The sequence below is a fragment of the Camelus bactrianus genome, chromosome 12 (assembly GCF_048773025.1).
Source record: "Camelus bactrianus isolate YW-2024 breed Bactrian camel chromosome 12, ASM4877302v1, whole genome shotgun sequence".
Taxonomy (NCBI): domain Eukaryota; kingdom Metazoa; phylum Chordata; class Mammalia; order Artiodactyla; family Camelidae; genus Camelus; species Camelus bactrianus.
Window position 1 is genome coordinate 8,885,294 of NC_133550.1, and position 18,965 is coordinate 8,904,258.

Here is an 18,965-nt window from a genome sequence, read left to right on the forward strand (position 1 = left end):
GTTGAACCATTCAAAATCGCCAATATTCAGTCATTTCTTTATCTATGAAAATGACAATTTCGACTGTTTCAACTTACAGTATCAATTCAAAGAATCTTGATTTCAATAATAATTATTATAAAAATAAAATTAATGTATACATTATTGTTTCAAACAGAATACTTAAATAAAAGCAGTTTTTATTTTTGTATAAGAATTTAAACTGTTTTCATTGCAAATTTTTATTATTAAAAGTAGAAAATATTCAGAGCCATTCTTAATTTCTTGTCCAAGTCCTGCTTTCACTTGTCTGCTGTTCAGTTTAATACTCCCTCCTTCACAAAACAAAGACTTCGGTTTTATATAAAACAAAATTAACCAATCTCTTTGTAACTTCAGCTTTCTTAACTGGGTCATCTACCCCTCAATAATCTTTTTTTAAATGCTGTAATATACCATGAAGTATTATCAAATATCAATGAGTTGGTTTTATTTAATTTAGTAACACAGAGGCAACCATTTAGGCTAAGGAGTAGAGTTAAGAATATTTAATAAGTGGTAATATGAAAAGATCTTTAGGAAATATTAAGTGACAAAGGCAAGGCACAGAATAGTGTATTGTTTGCTATCTTTTGTGAACAAAAACTATCTGTATAAAAATGCTAGCAGCATACACAATAAACTAATAAACGTGACAAAAAGGATGAAAGCAGGAGTGGGAGGAAGAATAATCGTATATATTTTATATGGTTTAGATTTTTTGAGCCGTGTGAAGGTACTGCCTATTCAAAAAATTAAATTAAATTAAATGTTAGAAAATACAAATAGTCACCAATTGGCCATTTTATTGTTTTCAAAATAAAAGTACAGCACTTACAAAGATGGCCGTGTTTAACTGTAGCAGCAATTTAGGAAAGAATTTCTCAAAAATGTTAGGTAAAAGGTAACTAGCACTTACTACAGTGGTTCTTAAATTTTCTTGTGCATAAAACATCACCTTTCAACACATTCAAAGATTTTCCGAAGACGTTAGAGATTAAACTGGTAATAACGGGCAGTATTTTCACAAGATATTATCTCATTGTGAGACTTGAAAATTAAAACTACATAAAGAGAGAAATAATAGCATTCAGTAGAGGCCTAATGATAACTTCTCAGCATGTTCAAAGGACAGATGTTTTCACATAATGAAATTTTTTAATAAACCCCAAGCCTAATTGTCTGTTTACTTTGTCTACTTTGCATTGTCTGTTTCATCAGAAGATATAATGCCACCTTTTCGCTCAGAGTCTCTTGCCACAACACTGGAAGTGAGGAAAAGGTTTATAAATCCTTCCCATCATACTAGTGCTGAGGTGAGGAGAAATGGCCCACCATCAGCCACTGTCACCACAAAGTGCCAAGTTCCGTCTGTGTAGAGCACCCTAAGCCTTCAGGAGGTGCTAAAGGGATTCTGAAATAGTCATGCGGAGCACGGTTCTGCAGAATCTATCAGTGTTTGGCGTGTGAGATTTCACTGGAGGAGGCAGTGTCACTGTGTAGAAGGTGATGCGCAGAACTCAAGAGCAGTGGGGCTCCAGCCGATGGAGAGGGCACTGGAAAGGATATGGCTGGTGACTCACAAGACAGCAAACTGGAAGTGGGAAGTGTGAAATTCAAGGAGAGCTGTAATTCAGCAGCTAACGTAGGAAGCCAGCAGCATTTATCAAAGATTCAAAATGTCAGGATCTGCTTATGAGTAAAAGGGGGTGAGATGGGACTCCAAATATCCGTGTTGAGATCCATGACCTGGGATCTGGGTTCTGTCATCTGGACATGTGAAAAAATCCAAACTCGTGGGAGGACCAGAGATTCAAAACCAGATTTAATTATTACGTGCTTAAGTCAGAGTGCTGATGAGATAAACCTCCAGAGTTGGGGACAACAGTGGGTTCTGAAATGAGCCCCAAATTCTTACCCACACTTATGCACTTCCTTGATGATCTCATCTAGTTCTGTGACTTAAAAACTGTCACTGTGTTTATAAGAGTATCTTGAGGCTTTACATGTCTTCTTAGTTCCAGGCTCCCCTTGGGTATTTAATATACATCTCAAATTTATCATGTCTAGAGCTCCCAATTTCCATCCTATATTTCCATATATTAATCCAAATAAGAGCAAGGTTTTACCCTACAGAGAGCTCTGTAAGGCTTTCTATCAGTGGCAGTTCCAGAATGTCCATACAGGCATCCCTTGGGACAATACTCTGATTAGAAACAGGAGGTTGGCTAAGGGAATTTGGGGAAGATGCTTTAGAGGCATTTGGAGTTGCAAGTGCACATTTTCACTCATAGGCAAACTGTATGTTTATTTGAGTGAAGAGGGATTGGGGTGTGAGGCTAAGCTGCCCCCTACCTGCAGCCACCCCTTGGCATACTTGACTGAATTCCCACTGAACATAAAATACATGAAGTATTCCATTTTATAATTTCCTGGGCACTACATGTGCTGGCCTCTGCCTCCTTCTCTTATGTCATCTTGATCCACCATCCATCCCTGCTTCCCCTTTGCCAGCGACATTCCAGCCATAGTACGTGTCTTGTTCAGACCTGGAATTTTTTCAGCTTTTTAAATATTCCAAGCACATTCCTGACTCAGGACCCTTCCATGAGCTGTTCTATCTGCTCTGTTTGAATAGCCATGTCTGCTTTGCTACTTAAGTCCATGCCACTGCCACCTCTTAGAAAATGTTCTCTGATCATCTAATCTGAACTATCTCTTCTCCCAAATTTAATACTCATCCCTGCAGTTTCTAATGTATTGCCTTTTGTTCATCTTAGCAAGTATTTATTTTTGTATTAACTAGTGAGCTTTTGTATTTCTGTACCAGAATGTAAGCTTCAAGGACAAGGAGGTCCTGTATACCTGGTTCAACACTAGACCCTCGAAATCTAGAACAGTCAATAGTAGGTGTTCAATAAACATGTATAGGAAGACTAGAAAAAGCAAATTAGGTAAATATGCAAAACGATTGATAAATCAAATTATAAACATTAATTAAAACTTATTGCAATGCTAATAACATTTATTTTAAAAAAGAAAAAGTAGTTATTGTAACATAGCAGTGTTAGAAACACATTGATTTGTGTCAAAGGTGATGGGTAACTCCTAACATAGTGACATAGTATCCATTACCTGAACACCTTTCCAGCACATCACTTCACACAGGATAACAGTAAAGTATTTCACATAAGTTACATGTTTGTATATTGACTTAGTTTCTCATTAATGTATACTATAAATTAAGACATCTAACATATGATTAATCTTCCTCTGACAGTAATTTTTAGTTACTCCCAGATAAGATTTTTTTCTCCAGACCTTGTAAAGAAGTTAATCACATGAAATATTTAAATGTGTAACTGGTACTTCCATTTTAATATACTTTGCTTTAATATTTTTGTTAAGTGAAATAAATAATAGTTTCTCTGTGAAGAGAACTATACTAGAATGCTTTCACAAATGTTTTCATAAAATTGTACTTTATGTACTAGGTTTTCTCAAAAGAAGAGAAATTGTTACCATATATTGTATTTTGAAAAATGAATATATCCAGGTAATCCCAGAAAGCATAGGTTGTAACACAATTACATATAATATTTCCAATTTAAAATTGTCCCAGGCTTATACAAATAGGAATATTATTTCAAAAGGAATCCAATTCAATAGGTTTTCAATGCAGGGCTTTCTTATTGTCTTCACATGAGCTACTGAAGAGCTCTCACTGGGAAATAAGTAGACATTAACAGAGCCCAGGCAATGAAAAATCCATTTAGACCACTCTAAATATCATGGTATATGTTATTAGACATTTATAAAGTGATTCATGTCGACCCTCAGGAGTTCAGATTTATTTATCTTAAATAATAAAAATACAACTTTCTGTGAAAGTTGATGCAATATAAGAAATTACTCAAAATTCAGTTTCCTTAATTTTAAAAGTTCCAATTGAATTACACCTTCCAGTAGAAATATTCAGTTATAAGTTTGTGTCAGTAAGTGTCATGAAAAAGATGATACAAATTTTCAGAGAAGGCAAATTTAGCATACTATTTCTAACAACTTTTCTGAAAGCCATAGTCTTGATACTCTATTTCTCGTATTCACAGTTCTTAACAACCAATCATGATGAGATATGGGTTAATAAGAGCTATAACTATGTATGTTTAATACTATTAAGTTAATTTAATTTTGGTGAAAGCTAGTATATCACAGCAACTAGAGTTATTAAAACAAATTCAAATTCCTAAGATACATCCTTTTAGACTCCCTGTCAAACAACAAAACATTGATCACTGTATGCTAACAGACAATGTCCTAGTTCAGTCCTTAGTTTGTTTAAGTATTGGGAAATAACAGTGCTCATCTCAAATGTCATTTAGAGGAAAATGTCAAAATAATATAGTGAATAAATGATTTACAAAATGTTTTTCTACTGTCTACTGTCTTTGAAGGATGATAGCATTCACGGACTAGAATTAGAAAATCTGAACTCTAGTCCCAGAACCACCCTTTAATAGATTACTCTGAATAAATAACTGGCATTCTGCGCTTTCCTCTTTTTACCTAAAAATGCTGACAGCCACAATGTCCTTCTTAACACATAAACTCTTTCGGTGATAAAATTATTTTTAGGGTCAAATCAGTATCTACGACTGATGAAAGGTGACACGGGAAAAACCCATGGAGATTTTGCTGTTGGTTTCAATGACATAAAAGGAGAAGACATTATTTGGGATACATGTTCAATTTTTACCAACCTCTATAAAAAGAGAGGAGAATGAGTCATAGGTGTTATTTTCTGAGTGTGTTTATGTTTTATTGGATAAAAGTGGATAGAGTTTAGGTCCATGTAATGCAGGCTGTGTATTTAAGAGAATTTTAAAACTATATAAAATATTTCAAATAGTTTCCTTCAAACATCAAAAAGCTAACAACAATAATTCTTATTGTTGACAAGTAACACCAAACTGACAGCTATCTTCTCAACAGCAAAAAGGAAGTCAAAAGACTGTGGAATAATTGATCAATACGCTGAAACCAAACATTTTCTATCTAAAATAAACTCCCTTTAGAATGAGACTTGAAATAAAGGCATTCTCACACAAACCAAAGCAAAGAATTTCTTATTCACAGATTGATGCTAAAAGAAATTCTATCAAAAGACAAATAGTAATGCAGAAAAAAACCCAAAGAGTACAGAAACTAGTAAGTAAGTGAAGAAATTAAATTAACATTAGTTTATAAACTAAAAATAGATACAATAAAAATAATGTTTCAAGATGCCTAAAAGTGTATAGTGTCATATTGGCCCCAGGATACAGAAATAGCTCAACATGATAGCTGACGCAGTAACAGACCCAGTGATGTAGGGACGACTGGGGTGTAAGACAAAGATGGTCTGGCGTAGCACTGCAGCAATAAACAGTCCCCAGACAATTGAGTATTCATGTGGAAAAATAATACTAGACCATACCTCACACCATTAATATTTACAGAATTAAATGCAAAAGGGAAAATAACAGACAATAGAAAAGAAAATAATAGACATAATAAAGGAAAGTATTCTCATGATATTAGGGCAGGGAAATATTTCTAAAACAGGACAAAAAAATAAATAATGATAAGGAAAAGATTTACAAATTGGGTTATATTAAAATTAAGAACTCCTATTCATCAAAGGTACCATCAGGGATTTAAAAACGCCAAGTCACTTAATAAGAGAAAACAGTTAAAAATGTATGTAATTGACAAAAGGCTTGTATCCAGAACATATAAATAGCTACAAATCAATAAGAAAAAGACAACCCAATGGAAAAACGGGAAAAATGAGGAACTGAAATTTCACAAAAGAGAATATGTAATTGGCCATTATACATATGAAAAGGTACAACCTCATTATAAATCAGGGAAAGTAAAATTAAATCCATAACAAACTATCACTATGAAAGCACTATAATGGATACAATGAAATGCCTGATGACAAAAAGTGTTGGAAAGAATGCAGAGCAACAGGAATTCATACAGTGCTCCTAGGAATGTAAACTGGTACAACTACTTTGGAAAAAAAAATTTAATTAGCACCTGAAGTTGAAAATACGCAAAACTTAAGGCAAGTAAATCTATTCCTATGTATTTAGCCATGGAAACTGTGGGCATATGGTGCACTAGGGAATCAGCACAGAATAATTAATAGCATCATTGTAGGTGTAAACTAAAAGTCTGTTAATAGCAAAATAGATAAATATGTCTTGATTCATTCATACAACGGAATCAAGTAAAATGAAAAAAATGAATGGACCTGTAACATCATTGGTGAAATTATAAAAACAATGAACAAGAGATGTCAAACATAAGAAATACACACTGTATGATTCAATTTATGTAAAGTTTTAAAACAGCAATGAATTATAGTGCTTTGGAATTCATGTTGGGGGTGTAGAAATTATATAGCAAAACAAGGAAGTATTTATGTAAAAGTCAAGAAAGGGAGGTGAAGAGTTGAAAGTGAAGTGGGGAACTTCTGGGGTGAGCACAATGTTCTCCTGACCTGCACAGTGTCATTGCTGTTCCTTCTTTAATAACTTGAAGCTGAATACATTTATGTTTCATGTACTTTTCTGTGTGTGTAACTTTACCACATTGAGAAAAGATAAAAATTTTAATGGAGACAGTTAAACTCTGGAAATTAGATGCTTAGACAAAAAGCTGAAATAATATAAAGAATAAGAAAATAATGGAAATCAAGAAATTACATGACATATTTCAAAGAAGACTGATAGATCTAAGAAGGTAAATTAATACCTTGTTTGAATAGAACATTTAAAATACCCTTCAGATGTCATAGGAAAATTGTAAGACATGTTTTTCAAATCTCAATTTTCTGATAATATGCTTAATATGTTCCCTGTAATAAACACGTGGGAAGAAGACCATGCAACTCATATTTCTGACTGCATCCAAGAAAATAAATTTGTCTTCCACATTGAAAAAGCATTATTGGGAAGTAGAATGAGAGAGCGAAATATAAAGAAGCTACAACTAGAGAAAAAGTGTTTATGGCACTAGTATTATTTTTAATGGTAAATGTAAATGAAGATAATAAAGAATCATGATTTTTGTGATTAAATAGTGTCTGGAGGGAAAATTTTAGATTGTAAATGTGCTGTCCATAACTGACCAGAGAAGGTAAAATATATTAAATAAAATGCGCAGAGATAAGGCTGTAGGAGAATAAGGAACATCTGCATATTGTATTTTTAAGAGATGGAGACACGGAATTAATACAAATTGTGTGTGAAATTTCCATCCATTTCTTTAAGAATGAGAAAATAATTTTAAATACATATAATATTAAATTTTTTACAATAAAAAGTGTAAATATTGTGTGAAATGAAAGAAGAAATGATCTAGTAAAATGAATAGTAAAAGGCTATTAAAAATTAAGAAACAGACTCAAAATGGAGTCATTTATGCTAAACCCCACCTCACCAAACTGAGATTTAATCACACATTCTGCTCTCCAAGAAACAGACTCTTAAACCATCGGTCAGGAATCACCCCATCAGCACAAATTATTTACTCTGCCTGATAGACTCCTGGCTATGTCCTAAGAAAGTAACCTTGCAATAACCAACCCGAGTTTTTGCTTAGTATAACTTCCTTTTCCCTGCTCCCTTTTGCCTATAAAGCCTTTCACTTTGTACGGCTCCTCGGAGTTCCTTCTGTCTGCTGGACTGGAATGCTGCCCAATTCATGAATCACTGAATAATGCCAATGGCATCTTTAAAATGTACTCCGTTGAATTTTTTTTTTTAAACAGGGCCAAAGTAAAATTTTTCTTTATCTTCCAAGGAATCAGCATCCAAGGTATCTCCTACCCCCATGAGAATTCCTTATTTAAGGGGTTTCTGCCCCTCTGCTACTCCTTGAATGCTCATCTTTTCCGTGTTTCCATCCTTGGCCCTCTTCTATTTTGTCTCTATCTGCTCTCCTTGGTAACCTCATCCTTTCCAGTGAGTAAAATCACTTACATATCACTGATTCCCAAAAACAGTCCTTATTTCTTTCCATTGTTTCACTTGCCTGCTGGACGTTTCCACCCAATGCCTCAATTTTCCATTTCCAAAAAGGAATGCATGACTTTTTTCTTGTATTGGAATTTCCTACATGCCTGATTTGGCAAACAGCATAATTGTGCATGTAGTAATCCAATGAGAAATCTTGAAAATTTACTTATCTCCTTATTCTCTTTCGGCAACATTTTCAGCCTGCTTCTCCTGCACACACATCATCATCGCCATTATCATCACCACTGTCATTAGCATCATGTTGCCTAACAGTTTTGTCCTCTGTAGTGCTGCCAACGTTTCCTTCTAAGAAGCAAGCCTGAATGCATGTAATATAGTTGCCTGCTTAAGATTCTCTACTACTCCACAATTCTTCCACTGGATACTCTCAGAATACTCAATACAGCATATAACAAAATCTATTTTTATATCTAGTTTTATACTTTGTTTTCATAGCTCCACCAGAATGCAAATTCTTCAAGACCTAATCATAGGCTTGAATCCTTAGAACAGTCAGTATCAAATATGATAAATATTCATGGAGTGAATGCATTTTTTGCATGGCTGCTTGCTACTGTTAAAGCAGGAATTATTAACCAAGGGTCCTTGGATCCCCATGGGATCCAAAGGTAGAATTCAAGAGTCAGCAAACTTGAATTAAAAGATATACACTTAATTTTCAATAACCTCTAATGAAAGTGAGCACTGTCTTCAAACCATAAACTACAGGCATACCTACAACTTTGACTCTATTAATATCCGAGATTCACTCACATCAGCTATCTTATTGCAGATATATTAAAACATCTTCATGCCCACAACTACCTAGGAATATGGCAATTACTAGATCCGTGCTATACCATTCTATGTAATATGTTAATAAATGTATGTAATGTATGATAATTTTAAATATTTTGGTAAATGTATTCCAAAACGACACATTTTCCTTGATGACCCTATGCATTTCATTTTATTTATTTAAATCTGAAAAAGAAGGGCTCCGTTGGTTTCAACAGATGGCCAAATGGTTCACAACACCAGAAATGTTAGGATTCCATGTCTATGAATGAGCCCACCACTAAGACATTTGCTCTGATTCTTCTCGCAGGTAAGAAGCTTACCTGACTATACAAGAAACCACTGAAAATGAACCAGCAAGTCAGCTGAGAAAAAAACAAAACAAAACCCCCCAAAACTCAAAGAGAATGTGAAGGCCAACAGAACAAGTGGAAAAGAAGGGAATTAAGATCAACAACTGAACAAGGGGACAAACAGAGGCACAAATAGAAAGGAAGGGGAGATACAGAATCATAGTTAAAACACAAGAATTTATAGTAAGGACCAAAAGCCTCTTGCATAATGGAAACATCTGGCCACTGAGCTGTATGTTTAGAATGCCTGTCGCCTGTCACCTGTCACCTGTCTACAAAGCAGAAGACAGAAGTATTACCACAGATAATGGTTTGCTGAGATAAAAATATACACAAAAAATCTGAAGCACTTAAGAAGAATAAAAGTGAAGACCAAGAAAAAAAAATAAAGAACAAAATAAGACAAAACAAGTTAACACAGACCTCACTCGTAACTTAGTCAACTGTTATAAATTCCACATGGAAAAGAAATTTGTTGCCAAAAATGAGATCATAGTTATATATACAGGAATCTCACGTTTCATTGTGCTTTGTAGATACTGTATTTTTTACATTTTGAAGTTTGGTGGCAACCCTGCATTAAGCAAGTCTGTCAGCACCACTTTTCCAACGGTTTTTGCTCACTTTTTGTCTCTGTGTCATATTTTGGTAATTCTTGAAATATTTAAACTTTATTATTGTTGCATTTGTTACAGGCGATCTGTGATCAGTGAGCTTTGATGTTACTATTACAATTATTTCGGGGCCGTGAAATGTGGCAAACTTAGTCAATGTTGTGTTTGTTCTGAATGATCCATGGACTGGCTGTTCCCTTGCCTCTCTCCCTTTCTTCAGGCCTCCCTGGTCCCTGGGACGCAATATTGAAATTCAGTCAACGAATAAGCCTACAATGGCCTCTAAGTGTTCAAGTGAGAGGGAGAGTCACACACTTCTCACTTTGAAACAAATGCTAGGAATGAGTAAGCTTAGTGAGGAAGGCATGTTGAAACCTGAGATAGGCGGAAAGCTAGACTTCTTGTGCCAAACAGTTAGCCATGCTGCGGATGCAAAGGAAAAGTTCTTGAAGGAAATGAAAAGTGCTGCTTCAGTGAGCATACAAATGATAAGAGAGCAAAAAGCAGCCTTATTGCTGATACGGAGAAAGTCTGAGAGGTCTGGATGGACGATCAATCCATTCCCTTAAACCACAGCCTGCCCCAGAGCAAGGGCCTATCTCTCTTCAGGTCTGTGAAGGCTGAGAGGTGAGGAAGTTGCAGGAGAAAAATCTGAAGCTAGCAGAGGTTGGTTCGTGAGCTTTAAGGAAAGAATCTGCCTCCACGACATGAAGGAGCAGGGTGAAGCGTCAAGTTCTCCAGAAGATCCAGCTCAGATAATGCATGAAGGTGGCTACCCTGAGCAACAGGCTTTCAATGTAGATGAAACAAGTTTCTAACGGAAGAAGGATGCCATATAGGGCTTTCATAGCTAGAGAGGAAAAGTAAACGCCTGGCTTTGAAGCTTTGAAGGACAGGCTGATTCTCTTGGTAGCAGCTACTGCAGCTGGTGACTTGAAGTTGAAGCCAATACTCATTTGCTGTTTTGAAAATCCTAGGGCCTTGGAAATTACACTGAGTTTACTCTGTCTGCCCTGTATAAAAGGAACAACAAAGCCTGGATAACAGCACATCTGTTTACAACACGGTTTCCTGAATATTTTAAGCCTACTGTTGAGACCCACTGCTCAGAAAAAGATTTCTTTCTAAATATTCCTGCCTATTGTCAATGTACTTGGTCATCCAAGAATTCTGATGGGAGTTGTACACTGAGATTGATGTTGTTTTCATGCCTGCTAACACAACGTTCATTCTGCAGGCCATGAATCAAGGACTAATTTCAACTTTCAAGTCATATTATTTAAGAAATACATTTCATAAGGCTTTAGCTACCATAGATAGTGATTCTCTTGATGATCTGTGTAAAAGTCAATTGAAAACCTTCAGGAAAGAGTTCACCATTCTAGATGCCATTAAGAACATTTGTGATTCAGAGGACGAGGTCAAAACATCAACATTAACAGGAGTTTGGAAGAAGTTGGTTCCAACTCTCACGGATAAGTTTGAGGGGTTCAAGACTTCAGTGAAGAAAGTAGCTATAGATGTGGTGGAAACAGTAAGGGAACTAGAATTAGAAGTGGAGCCTGAGATGTGACTGGATTGCTGCAACCTCATGATGAAGCTGGGACAGATGAGGAGCTGCTTGTTGTGGATGAGCAAAGAAAGTGGTCTCTTGAGACGGACTCTACTGCTGGTAGAGATGCCGTGAAGACTGTTGAAATAACAACAAAGGATTCAGAATACTACATAAACTTAGTTGATAAAGCAGCAGCAGGGTTTGAGAGGACTGACCCCAATTCTGTAAGTATGTATATTGTTTCTTAGATACAGTGCTATAGCACACTTAATAAACTACAGTATAATGTAAATACAACTTTTATATGTGCTGGGAAACTGAAAAAAAAAATTCACACGACCAGCTTTATTGTAATGTTCACTCTATTGTGGTGGTCTGGAATCAAATTTGCAGTATCTCTGAGATATGACTGTAGTTACCTTAAATAATGCTGCTATTAGTCCTACGCATTTAACTAAACTTGGTAAATTAAACTTCAATTTTATTGTCAATGTCACTGAGTTATTTTCAAATTTCCTGCTCTAATTTTTATTAAATTTTATTCACATACAATTATAGGTCAACCACACTAAGCATCTGATGTTTACTTTGTTTACCAGCATCCAGGGATGAAGTATTCTTGAATCCTTTTACCTCTTGGTACACTTCTTATTACTGAAGTGAACAGAGAATGGAAAAGAGATGAGAACATGGATTTACACAACGGAACAGAGGCCAGTGCAAAACAGAGTTTCAAGGATCAAGTTTTCATGGTCACATACTAGTGAGATCCCAAATAAAACAACCAGCCAATGGCCGCTGGAACTGGAGAATGAAGGTTATCAAAATTTGCTTCAGGAAAGGGGAGGTGGTAAGCAGAGCGCACACGCACTGTTGAGGAATAATTGGAGGTGAGGTGATAAAGTTAGTAGAAATGGGCAGTACAAACAACTTCTTCAAAGAGTTGCAAAAGTGGGTGCAAAAAGTTTAAGAATTAGGCAGAGAAAGGTAGACTCTATAATGAGTATTTTCCTTTGGTTCCTTTTTTAAATGGCAGAGGTTGAAAGCAAGTTTAGATGCTGCTGGGAAGGACTCCATAAACAAATGGTTTATTAAATGAGCAAAACGCCATGGGGCAAACAGTACACTGTTCCCTATTTCTTATTTCTCTCTTAAAATACACCATTTCAGATTGACTCTCCCTCTAAATGACATCTCAGGAAGATCCCACCTCTTTTAAGAATTAAGATGCCTGATTCTGTCTTATATTAAACATCCACCTCGTCAAAGTTAAAGTTTCTTCTCTTCCTTTGATTTTGGCTCCCCCCTCCCCCACCCCCGGGGACCTGCTCTGGCGGAAAAGTAATTGATCTGGTCTTTCATTTAACTCCTCTCTGCTGTTCCCACTGCCAGGAGCAGAGCAGGGATCGAAGGAGAGTGGGCAGAAGTTTTGCTTGATTAGTGCTGTTGAGCCCAGCCCTGTGTGAACCTGGTTTCCTGATGGGGGCAAACACACAGCTAACATCTTGCTACCCTTCTTCAACTTCCATCTTTTGGAGACACATCAAGGAGTTTTTCAAGTGGGGACCCTTTGACCCATTCCCTGGCCTCTAACTGACTTGTAGGGGATCTTATGCATCTTTGGTTTATCAATAGGTGGACGTACAGCTTCAAAAATTAGGACTCTTTTCTCTCATCCCTGCCGTTACATTTCTTTACCAGCTCTGGCTTCAGGCTCCTGCAGGCGGGAAGTAGGTGTGGATTTCCCTGTTTCTAAGTTTCACCACATTTCCAAATATTTAAGAACCCCATGGCAAGCCCTTCCAAAGGTATTCCCCCAAACTCTCATAGTGTGCAATTCAAGGGTTGGGAAGGGGAAACCAAAAGTGCCCTCTACTTTCACAAATTCTCCCTTTTACAAACCTCCTTTCAAATTTCTAGTCTTTTATCTGAGCTGAGGGGACTGTGGTCACTGCGTCTATTTTGCCATTTTTCGTAGTAAGTTCTTCAGAGATGTATCAAGTCTTTTATCCAGAATCCTGAGGCTATTAGAAAAGCCAGTTACATCATGCTGTGAAAGAGTCAAGAGGAGAGGCTGAGGAGACAGCAGAGAGAGGGCACAACAGATATACTGGACTGCCCAGAAGGCGTAAAGCGAAGTGATTCGCCTCAGAAAGCCAGAATCATTCTGTGAGGGATGAGACACAGATGTTTATGTCAATGCGGACGGCATTCTACTGGTACTATGAGGCTTTTGAATATTTGATCTGTGAAGTGAAAGATTCAAATCTGTTCTTTAAAATGAAAATGAGATGGGGGTAGTAGAGGGGGGAGAGAGAGAGAGAGTTAGTGATGGGAATAATTTAAAGGGAGTAGCGAGCGGTGATCCTTAATAAGGCAAAGACAGCTGGAAATGAGAAGAGAAGGTAGATCAGGAGAGATTACGGAGGTCCAAGTGGCAGGACCTGTGACTGATGGAATGTTAAGAAAGAAGTTAGTTAAAGGCAGTAGTAGGTACAGGGAACTTCAAGTTAGTTTCGTGAATCATCCAAATATGAATTAGAATTGGTTTTGTCATATGTGTGCTATGAATTTAGGTGCAAATATTACCTCTCTGAATCACAGAATCTTTAAAATTTAAATCACAACTTCCATAGTGACTTGAAGGATCTAAGTCCACAAAAAATGCTGTCCTACCTCTTATTTAATTTTTCTCCATACTAAAAGGCCAGTTTCTTCCCGTTTTTTAAGGTTCCATTCAAATTTTTTTTTAAACAAATAGACAATAGTATGTGCCAGGCATGATTCTACCTGATTTGTTGGCTCTTTCAATGTTTCCAATGACCCTTATGTACATTTTAGAGATGAAGAAACTGACCCTTGTGAGACGCTCAAGATCATGTAGCTAATAAGCAGCAGAGCTTGGATATCAATCCAAGTAGTTCATGGTTGTAATTACAATGATGTACTCTGCTACTTTTCTCTCCTCCAAGAAGCCACCCTTGATTACTCCATCCACACTAGCCTGAATTGTTATACTGCTTAATCTGGACTTCTATGCTGGTCACTTCTTTCCACCTTAAATTACAAGTATTTATGTAAATTCTCTAACTAGATTATCTACTAAGTGGTCAAGTTCTCTGAGTCAAGGACCACTTCTCATCCATCTTCGTACCCATGACCTGAAAGAACAGAGTGCTATATAGCACATTGGATAAAGCACAAACCCTAGGACCCGACAGACCTGGGTAGATTGGATGCTACTGAGTTGCTGCGTGACTTGAACACCGTCCTAAGATTTATATGCTTCAGTCCCTTTACTTGCAAAATGGAGTAAAAGCCTTTCCCTTGTGTTTGTTATGAAGATTAACTATTGTACATAAACCTTTTAACACAGTTCCTGATACACAGTGAGCTCGCATAAAATATCTATTGTTTCCATTTTTGTTGTACATAAACCCTCAATAGGTATTTGCTGAATTATTGATTCTGTTTTTGAGATTACATATGGATCTGGCTGGTAAAGAGCATAGAAGAGGCCCTATCTATTTAAAGCCACAGGAGAAGAGCCTTAAAATATAATTGCAATCAAGTATTTCTACTTTCAGATATATTCATTAGTCATCCATTCAAGACGTAACTTGTAAGGAACAGCTGTCAACTACTACCCAGGAGTTTAGTTCCTGTGAATATAAAAATGACGTCCATGAGACACTGTCAGATAGGAAAAGACAAAGGGGCAGCTTTGTTTGAAAATTTACCCAGAATATTGCAACATCCCCCATCTGTAAAATGAATAAATCAAAACTTAAGATTGAGGCTAATTATATTTGTAATTTAGAAAATGAAAGTAAGAAATATTAAGCATATTTGTTCAAATGAAACCAATTGGGACTGAGAATGAATGGGTTTATGAGCTGCTTATTGTTCTAAGTAGCAACAAGAAAGCCAGATGTTTTCTATGAAATAGTAGCAGATAATTATTTTCATCGAGCCCTGAATTATAGGCTTTGTAGATTGCCCTCCTTGGATTCTTCTGCAGAAACACTTAATGAAGGATGTTATGACTCAATAAGGCAAATAGTATTGCATACTTGAATTTCTTTTCTCAGACTATGGAAAGGTACAAGAACATATGACTTCCCTAATCTCCAAGTAACACTCTACTACTATATTTATTTCTAGCTGGATGGGAAAATATACGAACTACAAATTGTTGCTATAATGGAATTGCAAACATTGTATGCCTACATTTTTTTCTTGAAAGGGCTTCCCTAAAGAAAAGCTTTTGTATTACACTGGGTGAGGAACAGAGGCATTGCTGTAAGGGAATCAGCAGACTATTTTAAAGGTCACTCAGGCCATCCGTGGTTTCTCTTTAACTTTCTCTTTTTCATCCTTCACTTTCAACAGAAGATTTTAGCAGGAAGAGAGAGAATTCTGATGCCTTTGCAAAGGATAAAATGCTGAAGGAATAATATTCGAGATAGGGAAATCAGAAGAGTATTTTAATCATCCAGGTGTATCTTAAATCAGACCTGATGAAGTCTTTAATTAGGATTAGTTTCTATTCTCTAAAAACAAACTTTTTATCCTTTATAATTCTTAAACTTGGGTTCTAGCAGTAAGGGTGTTTCCTGTTAAATGGACTTACAATTCAATGAAGCAGTAAGCCGTTTAAGTCTGAAACTTAGAGGAAGAAAGGCGATACACTCGGAGTCGCTAGAGTTGAAACGTAAACTCATTTGATTTCATAAGTCCTGGAGCCTCTATGTGATTGCTCAGTTCAAGCAGGGACTCTCTGAGAACCTGAAAGCAATGAACTCTGAGAAAGAAGGCACTAGCTTGACTGATTGGAAAAGGCAGAAGATTAAGCCCCAGAGCTAGGCAGTGTGGAAGCGGGATTAACACATCATGTCACACAGCAGCAGAAATGCCCCTCAGGTGAGCATGAGATGCTCCAGAAGATGCAAGGGAGCCATTTCCTGAGGGCCTGCCCTGTTGTCACTAAACTGGAATCAGCCTAAAATACCGGCCATGATGGTGAAGGCAGGTAAAGTGTCAAAGAGAAAGAAAAAAAAGCTGCAGAGTTAAAAAAAAAAACAAAAAACAGTTAAAAAGTGCGAAACAAAAAACCAAGTGAGTGGTCGCCAGGAACCATGAGTAGGAGGAGTGGATTGATGACTTGATTCTGGTGGGAGTTACAGGACTGTATGCATTTGTCAAAATTCATAAGACTGTTCACCTAAAAGGGTGAATTTCCTTGGAGATAAATTATACCTCATTAAACCTGAATAAAAAATATTAAAAGCAAACATGATTAACTTAGAAAGATGAGCAACCTAACAGAAGTAAAAAAAAAAAAAAAAAAAGCATGTGAGTGATTTCAGCCACAATTATTTTCAATTATAGCATGTAGATTCAGAGATGCCCAGAGTTAAGGGATAGACTGGAAATTCAAAATTTGCAGATACTGACAGGCATGTGTAGAATAGATAAACAAGATTATACTGTATAGCACAGGGAAATGTATACAAGATCTTGTGGTAGCTCACAGCAAAAAAAAAAATGTGACAATGAATATATGTATGTTCATGTATGACTGAAAAATTGTGCTCTACACTGGAATTTGATACAACGTTGTAAAATGACTATAACTCAATAAAAAAATTAAAAAAAAAAAAGAGATGACCAAAGTTTAAAAAGACAAAGGGGGTGGAAAATTGCATATTAACCTGATTTTTTCTTATTGCTGTCTTGTTCAGCCTGTGTATTCTTCACATGCAGGAATTTCATATAGTTCTGTGTTTTGAATGTGGATCCTGAAGGCAGAGCTAAAATGAGGCTGTTCCCGGGTCACCTTTATAAACCGGTATGTCATGGGTTGGGTTCTCCAGAAACACACACTCCTGCACTTAGTGAGCAAGGCGTTCATTACAGAAGAGGAAGGAAAATAAGCAAGTTTGGGCGGTAAAAGTAATCCAGTGGTGATGGATCCAACCAAACCTTGGCCAACTCAGTGTGGAGCTCTGGAGAGAACACTGGTGGTCCCCATGGACATGTACTGATCTTTCTTTAACCAATTGTGACAGTAAATAGGTAGGTGCATCAACCCCAGGCTGCCTAATGTGTCCAGCAGTGGGGCAAAATGGCCCGGCCCTTCCACCCCCGCCTTGCTCAGCCTCCAGGTCAGGTGAGGCAGACTCCGCGGGAGCCGGCACTGGGAAGCTGTCTGCAGGCAGCAACCCTGTGGCAGGTTGGTCTTTGAAGGGCATCTGGGTGGTGAATTTTCAAATCTGTCACAGTTCGCCCTTTGCACCACTGGCATCTACTTCTCCATATATGTTCAGGCAGCAGCTCCCGGTGCAGCAGCATTCTGGTGGGTCTCTCTCCTGAGGGGACTCAGAAATGGGAGGTCAGTGAGACAAGTGACGGCCCCAACATTGTTCTTGAAGGTACAATTGATACTCAGTTGTGATCTTCTGTTTACCTCAGAGACCAAGGATCCAACATGGGGTTGCTCCAACTGTCCAGTGTTAAAATCTTCCATCAGAAACGACCGCTGAATGGATCCATTAACTCACTGTAAGCTGGGTCTCAACAATACTCCATTTATTATCTGGAGCCCGTATGCTCAAACTCTAGGAAAGGGCGTGATGATACTTTGGGTCTTTAGTTGTCAATGTCCACTCATTCAGTCTGCCTTTCAGTCAGCATAGTATTTAGGTTTTCCCCTCTTCCCATGAAATGGCTGGGGAGTCCTTAAGGGGAAAGACCAGAGGAATCATTCAAATATAATTGTCATTGTGTTGCAGGGTTGTCTCCACTAGGAACCAGCCACCTCTGCACTCTGAAAACCAACTCAGATCTGAAAACAGGGCAAAGATTTGTGATTTTTTTTTATGGATTGACTTCTCTCTACCTCCCCACCCAGGGACCCCCACTTTGACTTCTTCTGCTGGTTCAAGATGAGCCATGCCCTTGTCAGCTATCCACCTATTATCTCCTTTTGTATGTCATGCTCTATGAATCATCTTAATAGTTTTCTGTGGACGAGCCCTCTAGGATGCCAGACCAAGCTTACTAGTCATTCCAAGAATCACAGTATCCTGATTTTTCGCAGTTAAACACTGTCACCTGAATTATATTGTTTTGAGATCTTATTCGCCCCATTGTTAAGAGTGAGCCAAGTTCTTTAACAGTCTTGCCTAAACTACAGAGGAGAGCCACCCCTGAACATTCTAGTCATACTAATGCCCTTCTCAGCAGCACGTTCCTTACGGCTTTGCTAAATCCTTGGCTGGGAGGGCCTCCCTACAGAATTTAATAACTGGTAAGTCTTCTGCATGCGCACACTATACACATTTCTGCACAGCCACTTCCCTGAGCTTTCAGCAACTTCATTCACCATCTGCCACGGAAATTCTGGATCTTCAACTTTGCTCATCATGATGGTTGATTTTATGCGTCAACATGGCTGGGCTATGGTAGACAGTTGTTTGATCAAACACTAGTCTAGAAGTTGCTGTGAAAGAGCTTTTTAAACGTCAAACATATGAGGTGTGTGTGTGTGAGTGTG

The 18,965-nt window shown here is 37.3% G+C and overlaps 1 protein-coding gene across 3 annotated transcripts in view; it reads right to left on the minus strand.

Annotated features, from left to right (window-relative positions):
- LOC141579349 (uncharacterized) overlaps positions 1-18,965 on the minus strand; it is a 202,931-nt gene that overhangs the window by 172,956 nt on the left and 11,010 nt on the right. Inside the window, exon 3 of one of the 3 annotated variants that reach the window (XM_074374645.1) lies at positions 818-18,254. The exons of the other annotated variants lie outside the window; for them this stretch is intronic. Coding sequence (XP_074230746.1) covers positions 18,188-18,254 — 67 coding nt within the window. The 3' untranslated portion in view covers positions 818-18,187. Of the gene's footprint in view, positions 1-817; positions 18,255-18,965 lie in introns of those variants that run through there. 3 annotated transcript variants of the gene reach the window in all.